The sequence below is a fragment of the Annulohypoxylon truncatum genome (genome assembly GCF_022578515.1).
Source record: "Annulohypoxylon truncatum strain CBS 140777 unplaced genomic scaffold F4807scaffold_7, whole genome shotgun sequence".
NCBI classification, from domain to species: domain Eukaryota; kingdom Fungi; phylum Ascomycota; class Sordariomycetes; order Xylariales; family Hypoxylaceae; genus Annulohypoxylon; species Annulohypoxylon truncatum.
In genome coordinates, this window is record NW_025953793.1 from 573,084 (window position 1) to 587,394 (window position 14,311).

The 14,311-nt window shown below is 48.3% G+C and overlaps 7 protein-coding genes across 7 annotated transcripts; 3 read left to right on the plus strand and 4 right to left on the minus strand.

Annotated features, from left to right (window-relative positions):
• Nucleotides 1-101: 101 nt before the first annotated feature.
• Nucleotides 102-2,629, minus strand: F4807DRAFT_366370 (uncharacterized protein). Its single transcript, XM_047995634.1, has 6 exons — nucleotides 2,518-2,629; nucleotides 2,381-2,437; nucleotides 2,197-2,238; nucleotides 2,067-2,141; nucleotides 1,705-1,995; nucleotides 102-1,645 (listed from the first exon to the last, which is right to left on the minus strand). Exons 1-6 carry the CDS (start codon nucleotides 2,519-2,521, stop codon nucleotides 294-296), a joined length of 1,821 nt encoding a protein of 606 aa, XP_047856835.1. The 5' UTR covers nucleotides 2,522-2,629; the 3' UTR covers nucleotides 102-293.
• Nucleotides 2,630-3,707: 1,078 nt separating this feature from the next.
• On the plus strand, nucleotides 3,708-4,551 carry F4807DRAFT_457816 (uncharacterized protein; the record flags this gene model as incomplete). The annotated part of the gene is made up of 4 exons (XM_048001096.1): nucleotides 3,708-3,855; nucleotides 3,912-4,025; nucleotides 4,079-4,195; nucleotides 4,250-4,551. The coding sequence occupies 4 exons, from the start codon at nucleotides 3,708-3,710 to the stop codon at nucleotides 4,549-4,551; spliced, it is 681 nt and encodes a 226-aa protein (XP_047856836.1).
• Nucleotides 4,552-5,123: 572 nt separating this feature from the next.
• On the plus strand, nucleotides 5,124-5,524 carry F4807DRAFT_457817 (uncharacterized protein; the record flags this gene model as incomplete). The annotated part of the gene is made up of 2 exons (XM_048001097.1): nucleotides 5,124-5,200; nucleotides 5,314-5,524. The coding sequence occupies 2 exons, from the start codon at nucleotides 5,124-5,126 to the stop codon at nucleotides 5,522-5,524; spliced, it is 288 nt and encodes a 95-aa protein (XP_047856837.1).
• A 1,404-nt stretch (nucleotides 5,525-6,928) lies between these two features.
• Nucleotides 6,929-8,690, minus strand: F4807DRAFT_366378 (glycoside hydrolase family 1 protein). The gene is made up of 2 exons (XM_047995635.1): nucleotides 8,539-8,690; nucleotides 6,929-8,456 (listed from the first exon to the last, which is right to left on the minus strand). Exons 1-2 carry the CDS (start codon nucleotides 8,580-8,582, stop codon nucleotides 7,070-7,072), a joined length of 1,431 nt encoding a protein of 476 aa, XP_047856838.1. The 5' UTR covers nucleotides 8,583-8,690; the 3' UTR covers nucleotides 6,929-7,069.
• Nucleotides 8,691-9,784: 1,094 nt separating this feature from the next.
• F4807DRAFT_366538 (uncharacterized protein) lies at nucleotides 9,785-11,387 on the minus strand. Its single transcript, XM_047995636.1, has 2 exons — nucleotides 11,148-11,387; nucleotides 9,785-10,997 (listed from the first exon to the last, which is right to left on the minus strand). Exons 1-2 carry the CDS (start codon nucleotides 11,266-11,268, stop codon nucleotides 10,303-10,305), a joined length of 816 nt encoding a protein of 271 aa, XP_047856839.1. The 5' UTR covers nucleotides 11,269-11,387; the 3' UTR covers nucleotides 9,785-10,302.
• A 310-nt stretch (nucleotides 11,388-11,697) lies between these two features.
• F4807DRAFT_366637 (uncharacterized protein) lies at nucleotides 11,698-12,045 on the plus strand. Its single transcript, XM_047995637.1, has one exon. It carries the CDS (start codon nucleotides 11,737-11,739, stop codon nucleotides 11,992-11,994), a length of 258 nt encoding a protein of 85 aa, XP_047856840.1. The 5' UTR covers nucleotides 11,698-11,736; the 3' UTR covers nucleotides 11,995-12,045.
• On the minus strand, nucleotides 11,698-13,524 carry F4807DRAFT_415595 (putative sodium bile acid cotransporter). Its single transcript, XM_047997058.1, has 4 exons — nucleotides 13,225-13,524; nucleotides 12,979-13,164; nucleotides 12,486-12,924; nucleotides 11,698-12,421 (listed from the first exon to the last, which is right to left on the minus strand). The coding sequence occupies exons 1-4, from the start codon at nucleotides 13,370-13,372 to the stop codon at nucleotides 12,097-12,099; spliced, it is 1,098 nt and encodes a 365-aa protein (XP_047856841.1). The 5' UTR covers nucleotides 13,373-13,524; the 3' UTR covers nucleotides 11,698-12,096.
• Between the last annotated feature and the right edge of the window lie 787 nt (nucleotides 13,525-14,311).

Genomic DNA, 14,311 nt, shown 5'->3' on the forward strand with positions numbered 1-14,311 from the left:
CCGTAACCCACCACCCTTTCAAGAGCAAATACGCCGCGAGGATGGAGATATGCTGTTCAGTATTACCAGTAGCTTCCGAAGTGGGTATTTGGTATATACGGTGGAACAGAAATGTAGCAGATTAACCTCATTATCGTCGTAAAGCAGTCGTCACAACGAAAGGGGGCCAACAGCAGTAAAAGATCAAATATTTTTCTTCGTATTGCAAGTCCACAGCATTATGGATCCCGATGAATTCCCCCCATGTACCTATGCATGGAAGACCTGGTTTTGTACATTGCTTGCCGTCGTGTTCAAGCACGCGTACGGTCGCCGCGACGACCCTTAGACGAGGCCACCGTTGTCCAGCCATCGGCACTCTGCGCCGGAGCAGCCTCGCCCTCTGGGGCAGGCGACGGGGCCTGAGCGGGCTGTTGGGTGGAAGCGGCCGGTGTGTTTCCGTTGGCTCGAGGAGGTCGTCCTTCGTAGTTGCCGCGCGGTCCCCGCGGCGCACCGCGTCCTCGGCCTTCGCCACGGCCTCGTGAGGCGTTAACGTAACCGCCACGACCTTGTCGCTGCTCTCCCGGCGATGTTCGCCAGTTGCCGCTCTCAGCAGCTCTAGTAACTTTGGGGTTGGGTACATTGTCTTTCGATCGAATTGGCAGCTTCTGCTCTGCAGCACCACCATTCTGTGTCTGGACACCTCCTTCCTTCGGTCCCTCCTTCGGTCCCTCCTTCGGTTCCTCCTTCGGTTCCTCCTTGGTCTCGGGAATCGGTGCAGCTTTCTCTTCAACCGGTTCAGCTGCCTTTGGCTTTTCTGCCTCCGCAGCAGCTTTGTCCGCGGCTTCCTTCGCTGCGGCCTCCTTAGCCTCCTTAGCAAGACGTCGCTCTTCCTTAGCTTTCTCGTCTGCCTCTCTCTTCTCTCTCAACTGTTGTTCTCGCTTCTCTGCGATCTCACGCTCCTTTGCCGCCGTATCAATAGGACGAGCGGCTCCGAAGGGACTCGCTTTAGAATCACCAGTGGCAGACGGCAACCCAGGAGATACAACGTCGGGAGATTCAGATACAGTCCGCTTCTGAAGATTAAGTCGAGGGCGACCTACGGGAGCAGCCGGGGCAGCCGGAGCAGCAGCTGGCGATGGCGGCGCCTCAGATCCGTCACGGGACTGTCCAGGAGACTTGACCGAACGGTCAGGCTTCATGTTGCTGCGCCACTGGTTGTCAAGTTCCGCCGCAGTTGGTGCGCGTTCCGGGCGCTCAGGCTTTTCCTTAAATTCCCTAGGAGGACGAGAGCCTTCTTGACGACCCTCACCCCACGTAGCTGGAGAGGCTTTGCGATCCTTGCGGAAGGAATCGCCACGGTTAGCATCGTGGGTTCGGGGACGGCTACTATCTCGCGACCCCGCAGGACGTTCAGCCGGAGGAAGAGGCGACAGTGGCCCCTTGCGCTCCCAGTTGCCAAAATCGCGCACTTTGCCGTCGTCAGAAGGGGGCGCTGCATCTCGGAAACTACCAGCTCCGCGGCGCTCTCCAAACTCTGCAGGACGTCGATCACCACCGCCACCACCACCACCACCGCCACGAGATGGAAGATCCGCCAAGGGACCTTTTCGCTCCCAGCTACTAAGGTCGCGAGCTGACTCGCCACGATCCTGTCGTTCCTTGGCTAAAAACTTGTTAATATATTCTCAGTAAAAAAAAAAAGAAAATGTTGGCTCAACTCACGGGGATCAGCGATCTTGATCTTGATAGTGCGACCCTGGAAGCTAGTTCCGTCAAGAGTCAAGGCCTTCTTTAGACCCTCGACATTCGCAAACTCAGCATAAGCAAACCCTTTTGGGCGCTGCTCGATGCGATCCTCGATGATTCGAACGCTAGTAATATCACAGCCGTCAAAAAATTCGGTCACGGACTCGTTTGTGGCTTCGTAAGAGAGGTTGCCTAGGTGAGCGGTGAAAGGGGGTTTAGTAGGAAGTTGGGCGGGACCCTGAGATGCGTAGGATTCGCGAGCGTAGCCTTGTTAATATAGATTAGCGGTCTGTAACCAAATGGGAAGTATTCACGGAGTATCATATTTATTCACTTACCACGATCGCCACCACCGGATCCATAGCTTGAGTAGCCAGTACGTCGATCGGAGGTAGAGGGTAGAGGCTGGGATCCTGGAATACCGCATTAATGATGCTGAACCAATTTGTAGGAGGCAATTTGTCTTACCGAATGAATCCTCAACCTCGTCAGCCCATGATCCACCGTATTCTATCTCATATTAGCAAATATGTTTTATTTTATTTTTCCATCACTGATTGATGATGGCTATTTGGTTGTCTGTTCATAGAATGATGACGACGTTGATACGACACACGGTGTAGAGATGGGATCAAAGGGAGGGTAGACTGACTCTCTTCCTGCAGAAAGGCCCCGAGGGACATCTTCTGCTGGTCCTTCTTCTTAGGAGCTATAATATATCAATTGTTAGTACGACATTCCGAGGGGTAATACCGAGGGGTAGTGGGAGGTGTTTGAGCGACGACGTACCCATGATTGCGGTGTTTTAGCCACGCGCAACGGTCAAGTTCGTCGCGCGCAGGCAGGAAATGAAATTGGCCGAAGAAACTGTGGTCAGTTCTTCGGTCAGCGATGAGCGATGATAAGTTATGAGTGCTCGAGGGACAGCAGTGAATTTCGTGGAAATCACCGGTGCCGTCGAAAAAGTCGATTGGGATGAAAGATATGGTCGGCGGAAGTTTGCAAGAAGTTTAACTTGAAAACTTTCCACGATCAAAAGGGTAAAAAAAAATGGATGCTGTGAAAAAAAAGGCCGGGAGGGTTAGCTTAATTTTTTTTCGCATAGAACGTATGAGGCACGATTGGGGAGAATTAAGCCTAGAGTACAAGGTGTTCAAGTACCCTATCTAATTTTTATGGTTTCGATGGCGGGGTTCAATCTTGACCTACACTATCAAAGTTTATGTAATCAAACTTTACTCCTGTATCGGTACCTAGTGGTATAAGGATAGAGGGGTTGAAAAAGGAAGGGACAACTCGCGTGTTTGGTGAAGATAGTAATTACCGCTTGGGCAATATTATACGCTTTTACTTTAAGGTAGGTAGGCTATTCACATACCTACACAAATATGAAGGCTATCCCCAGAAGTAATTATACTTACGGCCTTAATTCTTTCTAAGCTTCTTTACGCCCCTTTTTAACATTTCGTAGCTTGGAGGATCCGTCCACCATTTGAACGAATATGATTTAGCAGATAATTATATTAACAGTGGTATTTCCCGTTTGTGGCGTGCCGCACAATGTAAAATCGTTTATTGGACAAATTTAATCGAACCATGCTAGCCAGGTACATGTTTGTCAAGTATCTAACGGAGGGGCACAGGGAATTGATTACCGCCGATGGGCAGAATTAACATACAGATACGATAAATCGATAAACCTCAGCTCAGGAACGGCCTCCAATCAAGACAACCGTTCCATGCCCTACGTCAAATAACGTTCCCAGATCATCTCGTACCCGAATGAGATTTGTTCAATTTTTTATGTGACTTATATTGCATTGTACACTAATGCATGTGAATCTAAGGAGCCCCTTTCTAACCTCAAGGCTCTTTTCCCACTTGCTCTGATATCGACCATTAGATTCACCTGGTTAACCCCTTTTTTCTTATCGTTTAACATCAACACTTCTCAACACCTTCGCGGCACTTAACAAAAAATGGCCTCGTCATCTCAGCCGCCAAAGCCTCAGCAGCCCAAAGCCTTGTCCCCTAGTTCAGGACCAAACGACAAGTATCCCACTGATGCATCTCATGATGTGATTATGGATATTGCGGCCAAATCAATACAGACGGGAGCAGCGTTGGGTAAAGTCATGCGCCAACTTGCGGGCTACTAAGATAGACTTGCTTACTTTATCCAGGTGCTGTTGGCATGATGTTCGGAGCTGGTGCCGGTATTGTTCGATCAGCTCCGCCGGTACTATTTGCATTCGCTGCTGGCCTCCAATGGTTTGGTCTTGGATCTAGTTACATGGGTGAGATTCATCAGTATCGAATGATTCTACTTCTAGTTACTAATTATATGCAGCATCAAGGAGCGTTCTTTTGCACTCGTGGGGTGGTGAAAAAAACGCCACCTCATCAGATCGAGTTAAAGCGAGCGGAGTAGCCGGCGGCGTGGCTGGAATGGTCGGCGGTATGATCCGTAAGTTGCTTTGATAAATACACGACTTTTACATACATCGCTAAAATTGTACAGGAGGGCCTAGGAATATCATACCGGGGATTCTAGTCTTTAGCACCCTTGGCGGTGCTGGTGAATATTTATCGCAACGCTTCAAGAATCGTTCCAAGGACAATGAATCCAAGCCTAAATCGAGCTGGATTGATTCGAAATGGAGCCCCGTGAAGCGATTGACTGATGAGGAGTACGAGAAAATGCTTGAAGAGAAGATTCTCCGGATTAATGCGGAAATCTCCATTATTGATGATAACATTGCTTCTCTTCGGGGATCCAGGAGCCTACCAGTCGAGCCAAACGAGGGAAAACGAGATGGATGAGAAGCCATAGTCCATCAATGCTTCGATTCCAACTACCATAGTGAGCCTCTTCGATACGGCACCACATCGTGAGCTATCGCCGAATATGGCTCTTCCTTGGGCATAGATCTCCCCAAACTTACCGAGACTTATCGCACGCATCGTCCTTCATGGCTTGTCTAGCTCAGACATAAAAGGCTGTCCACTTGGCTGTCAATCCATATCAACTCCATATCAGCTCAAGACCGTCGGGTCAATCCATTTATCAATTTTAATCGGCAGAAACTAACTTGGTTGCCAAATATCATTACTATATGTAATGCTTAGTAGTTTACTATACATACGAAAGATTAAGATATTGGATAGAGGCCGAAAGGTTTGTGTACATCAGTACAAGGGTATGACCTCAACCTACGTCATCGGCGCTATCCCCCACATATCCGATTCAAGATGCCAATGGGTGCCACCTACCTAGGTACATAGCCATACATCCAAACGCCATATTAATACTCGATCTTCTCCCGTCAACTCGTTTGTCTTATGATACTCTAAAAAAGCTGTGTTACCCCAACTTAACTATAACACAAATCAAGATGGCAGATTCACAAGGGGACAACTCGTCTGGAACCAAGCAAACACCACTCGACCCTCATCAACAAGGTCCTACACAGTAAGTTTCCTCTTTTTATGGCGAGCTTCATACCTCTACGTGAAGCATCAACTACATTCCCAGATCCAATTCTGGTCAAGATATCTACACTAGCTAACACGCTCCACCACTAGTAATATCCTCGACGAGATCGGGAACACACCTCAGGCGGGTCTCGGTGGCAACACGGAAGCTCAAGAAGAGCAGCTCAAGGACAAGGTCGACGGCGCGATAAAAAGCGGTCCCAAGGTGGCCGACGAGCATACGGGTGGTAGAGTACAAGTAGGTGAGACGGGCGACTTGCACGATCTTGCTGCGCGAAGGAACAGCGTTAAGAGGGAGTGAAATTGGTACCATTATATCAAAACTATGTTGGTTCGGTTATGGGGCTTAGGTGATGCTGTACAACTATAGGTGTTAAGATGGGTCAGGACGGCCAATTCAGTAGGAGAGGTATGAGTCACGATTGAATGAGCATGGTATATTGTTTCAATGGGGGTTCGAATAAGCTAAAGAGCTGTTGTATCCATCAAATGCTGTGGAACTTCAACTCTAGTCCTTCAAAGCTTGGAAATATGAAGCTGGGAGATTGGACTGGTAGCAATGAAATATCGGAGGGGAAAACAAGGCTGATCTTATTATTTCTAACCTTTGGCTCAAAACTCCCACAGCTGAGCATCGTACTACGCATGGAATGTTTAGAATGTGGTAGCCATCTACAAGTGGATTTAATATCGCATTACGCCGAGAAATATCACGCGTAGGAGAGACCATTTATAGGTCCGGGCTTGCTTCTGTTATAGTAAGCAAGTCGAGTCTTGGAACACCCCTATTGCCACATCGTTACTTCCCACGACAAATTTAGCTGCTGTCATAGCACGATCACTGTTCCTTCAAAATTGTATCTTCGGGTAGGCCAGTCATACTATCTAGAAAGAGTAAGAAGCAGGAGCGAGCGGAGTAGAATCGTCCACGAAAAGGGGCAGGGGATATAAGGAACGAAGGGTACGCCCGCGACCAATCCACGGGATTCCGAGTGAGAATAGCACACTCAGGTCTCGAGGAATTCGCTAGACGAATTGGAAGACATAGTACACCTGCATATATAGTGTAATATACATAGTCACGTTCGTTACAGATAACTTGTGGGTATACGAAAAATAGGGGACAACTTGCCCGTCTTCGATTTTAAATCTGGCCTCTCTAGGATTTTTATTGACTCCTTGTTATTTTGGTAGTGTAAGGCCGCTTATCGAATTCCCCGGAAAAGCCTTGGGCCCTACGATCTATCCTCGACTATGCGTCTAGAGTCGATCCCAATATAAAGATAAGTTCGGACTAAGGTTAAAAGGGTGATGAACTCTTCGTAAGGAGAACTAGTGGGCATCCTTATTGAAGTATCTCTCGATGGAGTTTGGGAGACGATGGACATGTTATAGTATACATATACCCCTGTAACAGTAAGCTCGAGGCGATGTGTGATCGCTCTATCGCTTCGACGTCGGGTAGAATAACCTAATCCCCTAGAAAAGTCACCCGCATAAATGCTAAAAGCCTTTCGGTTACTTACGGTAATAAACACCGCATCTCTTTTTACCAGCCAACACATCTTCGACACGCGATCCCAAGGGGTTTCAGTATGTAGCTACGTAGCAAAGCAATTTCAATGTGATAGAAGTTTAATTGCCTCGGAGATCCTCGAGACACGTGTCATGATATTGAGCAAAGCATTGAGCAAAAAAAAAACCCAAAAGGACCGTCTTAATAACACTGATTATACTCCAATATTACCTGAGGTATCGACGCACTCGTAACATACGCAGGAAACACATACAACAAAGAGAGAGAGAGGTAATTCTCGGACTGCTAGTCCCGCGCTTCCCTTTCATCCTAATCCTTCTTGATGACGGCGTCGAAAATCTCCTTCATCTTCTTGGCGCTATACTTCTCTTTCCGTTGCTGGCCATCCGTATAGTTAACGTAGGTAACGCCGAATCGGGTCTCGTAGCCCTCGGCCCACTCGAAATTGTCCATGAGCGACCAGGCCATGTAGCCCCTGACATTACAGCCATCCTCGCTAACGGCCTTCGCCATGGCGTTAACGTAGTCTCGGAAATACTCGTACCGGAACACGTCGTTGAGGATCTCCGGGTCCTTTAAGTCGTTTTCGCCCTTAATACTAGTGCCATTCTCGGTAACGTAAATAGGGGGGTAGCCGTAGCGCTTGCTAAGCCAGTTCAGGAGACCGCGGAAACCCTGGGGGTTCGGGCGTAGCCAGAACGACTGAGTCTCTGCGCCAATGCATTCGCCGCTCTTGCTAAAAGCGGTAGTCGATAGGTCGCCTAGGTAGTCTTCCGGGGGAGGATTACCGTCGCCATGCTTGACGTAGTCGGCTGTGTAGTGGTTCATGCCGTAGAAGTCGTTAGACCCATGAACTAGTGCCAGCTCTTCGGGTGTGAACTCTGGTAGCCGGTCGCCGAGCTGCTTCCGCATCGAATCGGGATACTTACCCAAGTAGATAGGGTCCGCGAACCATGAGATGGCGAACTCGATCTTTCGGTTGGCGGCCTCAACGTCTCTTGGATCCTCGGGATCCCATGGGTATGTGTAGTCTCCATTCAGAGTGATACCGATCTGGCCCTTATCTGTGGGCTTGAACTCCTCACGGTACACCTTAACGGCCCTGCCGTGAGCAAGAAGTAGGTTGTGGCCAACAATCCATGGCTCTCGGCTAGAGTCGCCAACGGCAGACTTTTCTCGGTTAGAAGTATGACCAGGGGCGAAGAAACCGGTACTGTATCCTAAGATAGAACTGCACCAAGGCTCGTTGAATGTGATCCAGTTCTTACACTTAGGGATCGACTTGAAAACAACACGAGCATAATGCTCAAAATCTAGTGGGAACTCTTGCCTGTTCAGGAGACCACCGTATCGCTTGTCAAGTTCGTCCGGGACATCCCAGTGCAGCAGCGTGATAAAGGGCACAATATCAGCCGCTAGCAGGTCGTCGACAAACTTAACATAATGGTCGATACCGGCCTGGTTGATGGGATCATTTCGTCCCCCAAGAGGGATAATTCTCGACCAGGATAGAGAGAAACGATAGCATTTAGAACCCAACCTCTTCAAGAGAGCAATGTCTTCGGCGGTCCTATTATATGAATCGCAGGCAACCGACCCGTCGGTTCCATCAGCAATCTTTCCCGGAATCTTGCAAAAGGTATCCCAGATAGTCGGACCGCGGCCATCCTTTTCGGTAGCACCCTCGACCTGATAGCTATGGGCAGGAAAAGGTGGAGGTTAGTTACAAAGCTCTCCGCTAAGTGCTTGGAAAAGGAGAAGGGGCCCACATTACTCACGCAGCTGTAGCGAAGCCCCAGAGGAAGTCTGAAGGCAACGACATATTGAATAGACAATGAGCGTGCGCAAAGAAGGATATGAAGTTATATCTAAGCTTCCCGCTAGTGTTTCGATCTCGTCCGGAGAAAAGGAGATTTCTTATGTGCACAACCAATATTATAAGACGATGATGTCTTATCGCGTAAGGGGACGAGAAAAGCAGAAGGCAACAATATAGAGATTTCAGTCGAGTCAACCCTCTCAAAGGGGCCCCTCGATGTTATGGTGGAAGCCAGCATCTTATTATATACCCTTGTGACGCCTCACAGACGAGTGTGTTTATAGTAGTGTATAGCACGGTATAGTTATTGAACCATGCAGTGTCGACATATAGTGTAGGGGAGTGCAAGGGCCGGTACTTTCCCCTTTCTCCCGCGACGGACCGTGACGACCGAGAACAACAGGCTTGTACGATGATGGCTGTGTCCCCAGACCATTCATACCTATTCCATTCATACATACCCACATAGGCCAAAACAACTTGGCAACCATCTCCGCCGCGGGGTAATTGGAGCTTGTAAACATACGTGTAGGCAGAGAAGACAGGGTCCAATTTTTGATTTGGGATCAATGGGGATGCCCCCCCACAAACGAACTCGTCATGTGCCGGAATCATATTAGATCTCAGCGACGGCCCGTCTCTCCGGCTACGGATACCAAGAGAGGATAGTCCCCCAAGTCGAGATAGCCCTGACTCTTCATGCAGCCAGGGGTTTCGTGAAAACCTCGGCGATACAGCCGAGTGGGCAGACCAGAGTAACCTCTTTCGAACAACGGCCGTTCCTTGGATTCGGGATGGTCACGAATTGATGAGCAGTCGCGCTAGCGATTCAAAAGATCGATCTTGGCCACCTTTTGCACCTTGTTCTTCTGGAATGCGGCGCAACGTCCCTTCACCTAGGACCTAGGACCTAGGACCTAAGACCTAGGATCTAGGATCTAGGTCGCGGATACGACGTCGGAGAGCGGAGAAAAGTATACCATGGGTTGACGGGCAGCAAGCCATCCGACTCGCGAGACTAATACCTAGGTAATGACAATAATAAGATCAATAACATCCTTAACATCTCCAGGATTGGACCCTAGATTGGATACTCACAAAACACTACATCCATCAATCAATTCTGAATATCATGGACAGCGGTTGGCCTATGCCGGTTTCCGACGACCAATGTCGCCGTACGTACAATAACGACTTATTTTATGTCGTGTTGTTCGGAATTCGCTTCTTACGTCCATCTCCTATTCGCCGATTACCATCTTAAGTCGTCGCATAAATGTCTCGGCGAGAATTACTCGATTATTTGAGAATCGCCTGGCGTGGAGCATGCCCATTTCTTCCAGGCGAAACCATGGAACCAAAATTTCCTATCTGTACATGATTATCTGCTCGAAGGAGACTCGGATCTCAGACTGATATTTAGTCTGAGTCCTTGTAAGTATGGACACCTTCGATGCAGAATAACAGCAAATCGCACGGACGCCGCATCGCAGGATAAAAGCAATAGGCCGACGCCATGGAAAACAAGGGGGTTAACAAAGTCCAACAGAGTCCAACAAGAGCTCAACAAGGGGGTGTTAGAAGAAGCGAGTGTACTTCCAATAACACTAATTCCCATTCCTAGACAGTTTCTCGTCCATCACTAATGTCTCGTAGTCGTATTGTCCAGAAGCAAGGAGACGATCGGCCGCATGAAGAGTGACCGAGTACTTCAGATGTCGCCCTAGGCAGTGTTGCTGGCCTTTTCATCTTCTTCATCAGTCTCTCTGCGCTTCCTCTTACCCGTTGCAGGCGATTCGGGTTCGAGCTTGGGCATTACGTCTTCTCCGTCGTCTCCGTTCTCGACTTCAGCCGTGTCCCGTTCCTCTTCTTCCATAATCAAACCCGTGATTACACTTGCGTCATCTCCTCCCGTCCACTCCGTAATCTCGTATTCGACGCGAATTCGACCATCTCGACTCTCCTCGACATGTCTTGCAGAATAGATACTTCCTAAGCGACTACCTAGGGTCAAGTTTTGGAACCACGGAATGCCTGTAGCATCATGACCGCTAGGTTGGGTAGCCTGACCAGTCTCGAGAGTGGGCTCCTCGAAAGTAGGTTCAATGTCCATGGGGTCCTGTTCGGGTTCATCGGGAACCAGACCCAGAGCATCTAGATTGTAGAGATCCTCAGTTAAAAGGCTACCAAGAGTGACTTGTATGTAGTCAGCTTCAGTGACGGGATCCTCGGTCCAATATGTCAGAGTGGTACCGCAGAATCCGCAAAACTGTCGAATGGCAGATTGCTCATCAGGGTGGGAGTAGACGCGTCGAATGGTAGCTCGAGATTCGTCAGAAAAGAATGGAAAGATTCGGCTGTGATACCAATGAATCGGAACTCGTAGGAATTCTGAGAGAAGGGTTGCAGAGGACATTCCTAGGTGAGTACGACATTAGCGATTTGTATATTCTAGAAGGTAAAAAGGTGCATGTGGTCACGTAGTGATCTGCATATATAAATGACCACCTAAATGCCTGCATAGTAGGTATGGAAGAAAAAAAAATAGCAAAGAGAGATTCAACCTACGGTGGCTTTCAGCTGCGTCGAAGACCATCTGGGCAACGTCTGAGGTGCCACTTGGGATTGTGATCACATATTGATTTCTGCCGCAATGGCAGCTCCCTCGTAGGGCTCGACCAGAGCTCATCTTGTATTGAAGCCCTGCAGACGTAGGTAAAGGCGCAAGTGTGGACGAAGACGAATTCAGAGATTGTTGATTGTCAGACAGAAAGGTAAAATTCGTAAGGACAAGATTGTAGTGTGACAGACAAGATCAGGTAGAGGTTTTGAGGAATTTCACATCCTGCTACCTGACGCTCTGTCCCAGTTCGAGAATTTTCGAAAGAAAGCAATCGTGTGAATTGGCTGACGATCGTTACATGTTGATTATTGAGAATCAGTTAATGTTAAGGCAGGCACGTCATACCTGTAGATACAGTGGGCTGTTATGCTATGCCCCGCCAAACTAGCTCCAGACTAACAGGGAGCCCCGCCTGATCAGGTACTTACCTCTTATTAAGACGCTAAAAATTTGTTTATATGATGACTCATCTTCTCACTTAAATAGATAACCGAGCAAAATAAGCTATTATGCAATAATCAGGTATCTATTAACATGAACTTATCTGAAGCAAGCCACTTCCTCAGCGATTATATAATTAACTCACAAGTGTCGCTATATTACGGATTCTCTTACCGGACCTTGTTTCTCACGCGCTGCGCTCATACTGGCCGGAGCAGCTGGAACCCCGTGGTCTCCATTCACCTCACCATCCCCTATGTGGGTATTTTCTTCTTCCTCATTTGGCACATGCCCCTGCTCTCTAGTCCCCGTCGATTCAGTATCGAGGATCCCTTTATTGTCTCGATGTAGCCACCACTTAAAGAATATGGTGAAAAACTGCGCTACGAACACCTGTTCCACTGTGTATAAGAGCACCAGAACTTGGATAGATGATATAGTGTAGTTATCAAGTTAGGACCACATAGCAGCAGCTAAAGGAATTCCCACGCTCGTAGTCTTCGCAGCTCCGCAGAAACATACAGCGACGACGAGCTCCTTAGGCATCTTCCTAATCGTTATCGCCCTCCGCATAGTCTTGGGGAGATACGAACCAAGCCTTGAATCAGCAACATATGTATTAATCAGCTTTATCAACATCCCTGGCGGGGATGATATCCAAAAGCAAATCGCAGTGAATAATATGTATTCTGCTATGTTCAGAAACACATTGAATATTACGGATGATTTAGGTAGCGCGGCGAGTGCCCCTGTTTCGAATGCACCCGAGAAAGTAGTCCTTGTAGCTCAAGTCAGTTTAAGTTCTCGCTGGCTATTGGCTCCGGAGATATTTGTTAACTCACCATGCCACTAGCATCAGCAATACCGAGCAGAGCTGTGCCAGATAGAATGTTCTTAGTGTCCAAGAGACCTGTTTCGGAAAAGTCCATCGTAGGCCTTGTCCTACGAGAAGCGGGAGCAGTACGCTGAGACCTAGCTGCTGCATAACATTCGCATACATAGGTCCCAGGGTATTCGCTTTTGCTGGTTTGAGCCGATCAAACTCCTCGCCGCTAGGAAGGAATCCGTAGATCAGCCACGGAGAGAGAAAGGACCCAACCACGTTGCCGACCACCACTTCGATAATGGCAGCAGCCTCATCGCCACCCGCATTCCTTGTCATCACCACATTAGATGCTATGGTGGTTGGGATGCAGCTAACTACAACCATTCCGACGAGGATACTAGCATCAACTGTACCCGAGGTCACTCCACCGGCCACTATCACTATGCGTACGATGACTAGGGCAAGATCAGCGAAACATTACAGCCTAAGGAAGTAGTCGGATTGCGAACCAAGTTGAATGACGGGTATCAGAACAAGGTTTATCCCCTGTACCACGATGTGCAGTCGCCAATTCGTTGCATGTTCCTTGAGCTTCTCTGGGCTAAGTTGCATTCCGTTGATGAAGAATATCAGAGCAATGCCTCCATACAAGATCGAATATTCTGAGCGAATAACGCCACCGCGGGCCGCAACGTCTTAAGATGGATTAGCAACCCGTACAACGCGAAAGGAAAATGTATCTCTCATCAACATACGAGGAAAGAAATATCCCAGGACACAAGCAAGGCCGAACCCCAGTACCAACCAATTGTTCCAGATGAAATCTATAACACGTTTGACCGCCCGAATAATGACCGGCCGCTCTTTTGCATCTGCGCTCTCGGGAGACTTACTCATCATCATTAATCCGCTCTCTCGCGAATATCATAACCGATATTCTTGGCAAGAGATCAACTAGTACCTAGCTCATACGGCAATTATAAGTCCCCAAAACGCCATGTCTAGAGAACTAATTTCCACATTCCATAGGATTTCTAAAGAGATTTTGACAAGGTTACAGTGGATACAACACTTGAACCCTCAAGCACGCAAGGCGCATGCCATTCGCCTATTGGGATTTAGTCTTGTTGTTCGCTTATCCCCGATTCCGTCCTCGGTTAAAGCTCCACTCGCTCGGTTATCTTTATCACATCAGTGCCATCGTCGTCCAGTATTAAGATATCTCTACAAATCTATGTTACGTCCGGAGCAGTCTTCGGCCGACAAATTGAACTCGGTGTATTGATGGTTAATGGGAAAATCTTGTTTTGTCTTTGAAAACCTAACGTTTCGAGAGCGCGCGACTCTGCTCCTTACTTTTAAAGCGACTCGTAGTGGCTAGACCGGTCCGTCGCCTTCATCGTTCCATCGTCTCCCCTTCTACTACATTAATTCCACATATATTATACCATTCTCAACTAATTTGCTATACATATATGTTTCATGCCGGTCGCGGGACCTGTTCAGGAACTGGTTCGACGCATAGGCTCCGTGGTATTTCGAGATCCGGCACTAGATGTAAAGGTGAGAGCAACATTGGGATGCGAAGATCGACCTTTTTCTAGACTTCCGAGTCCCTGATCCGGAATCTAGTTCGTTAAAGCACTTGTGCATACGATAAACTTGGAAATGCTAGGAAAACAACGAGCGTTCTGCCGAGTGCCAAGATGATTATGAGATCCCTTTTCGGGACAATGATTAGGGATGTTGACAATCCGTCAATACGCTTTCCTACTCCGCCGGCTTTCGACTCCTGGTCTGGAGGATGTTCTTCCCCGTTCCGCTTCCGCTCCCTTTTCCGCA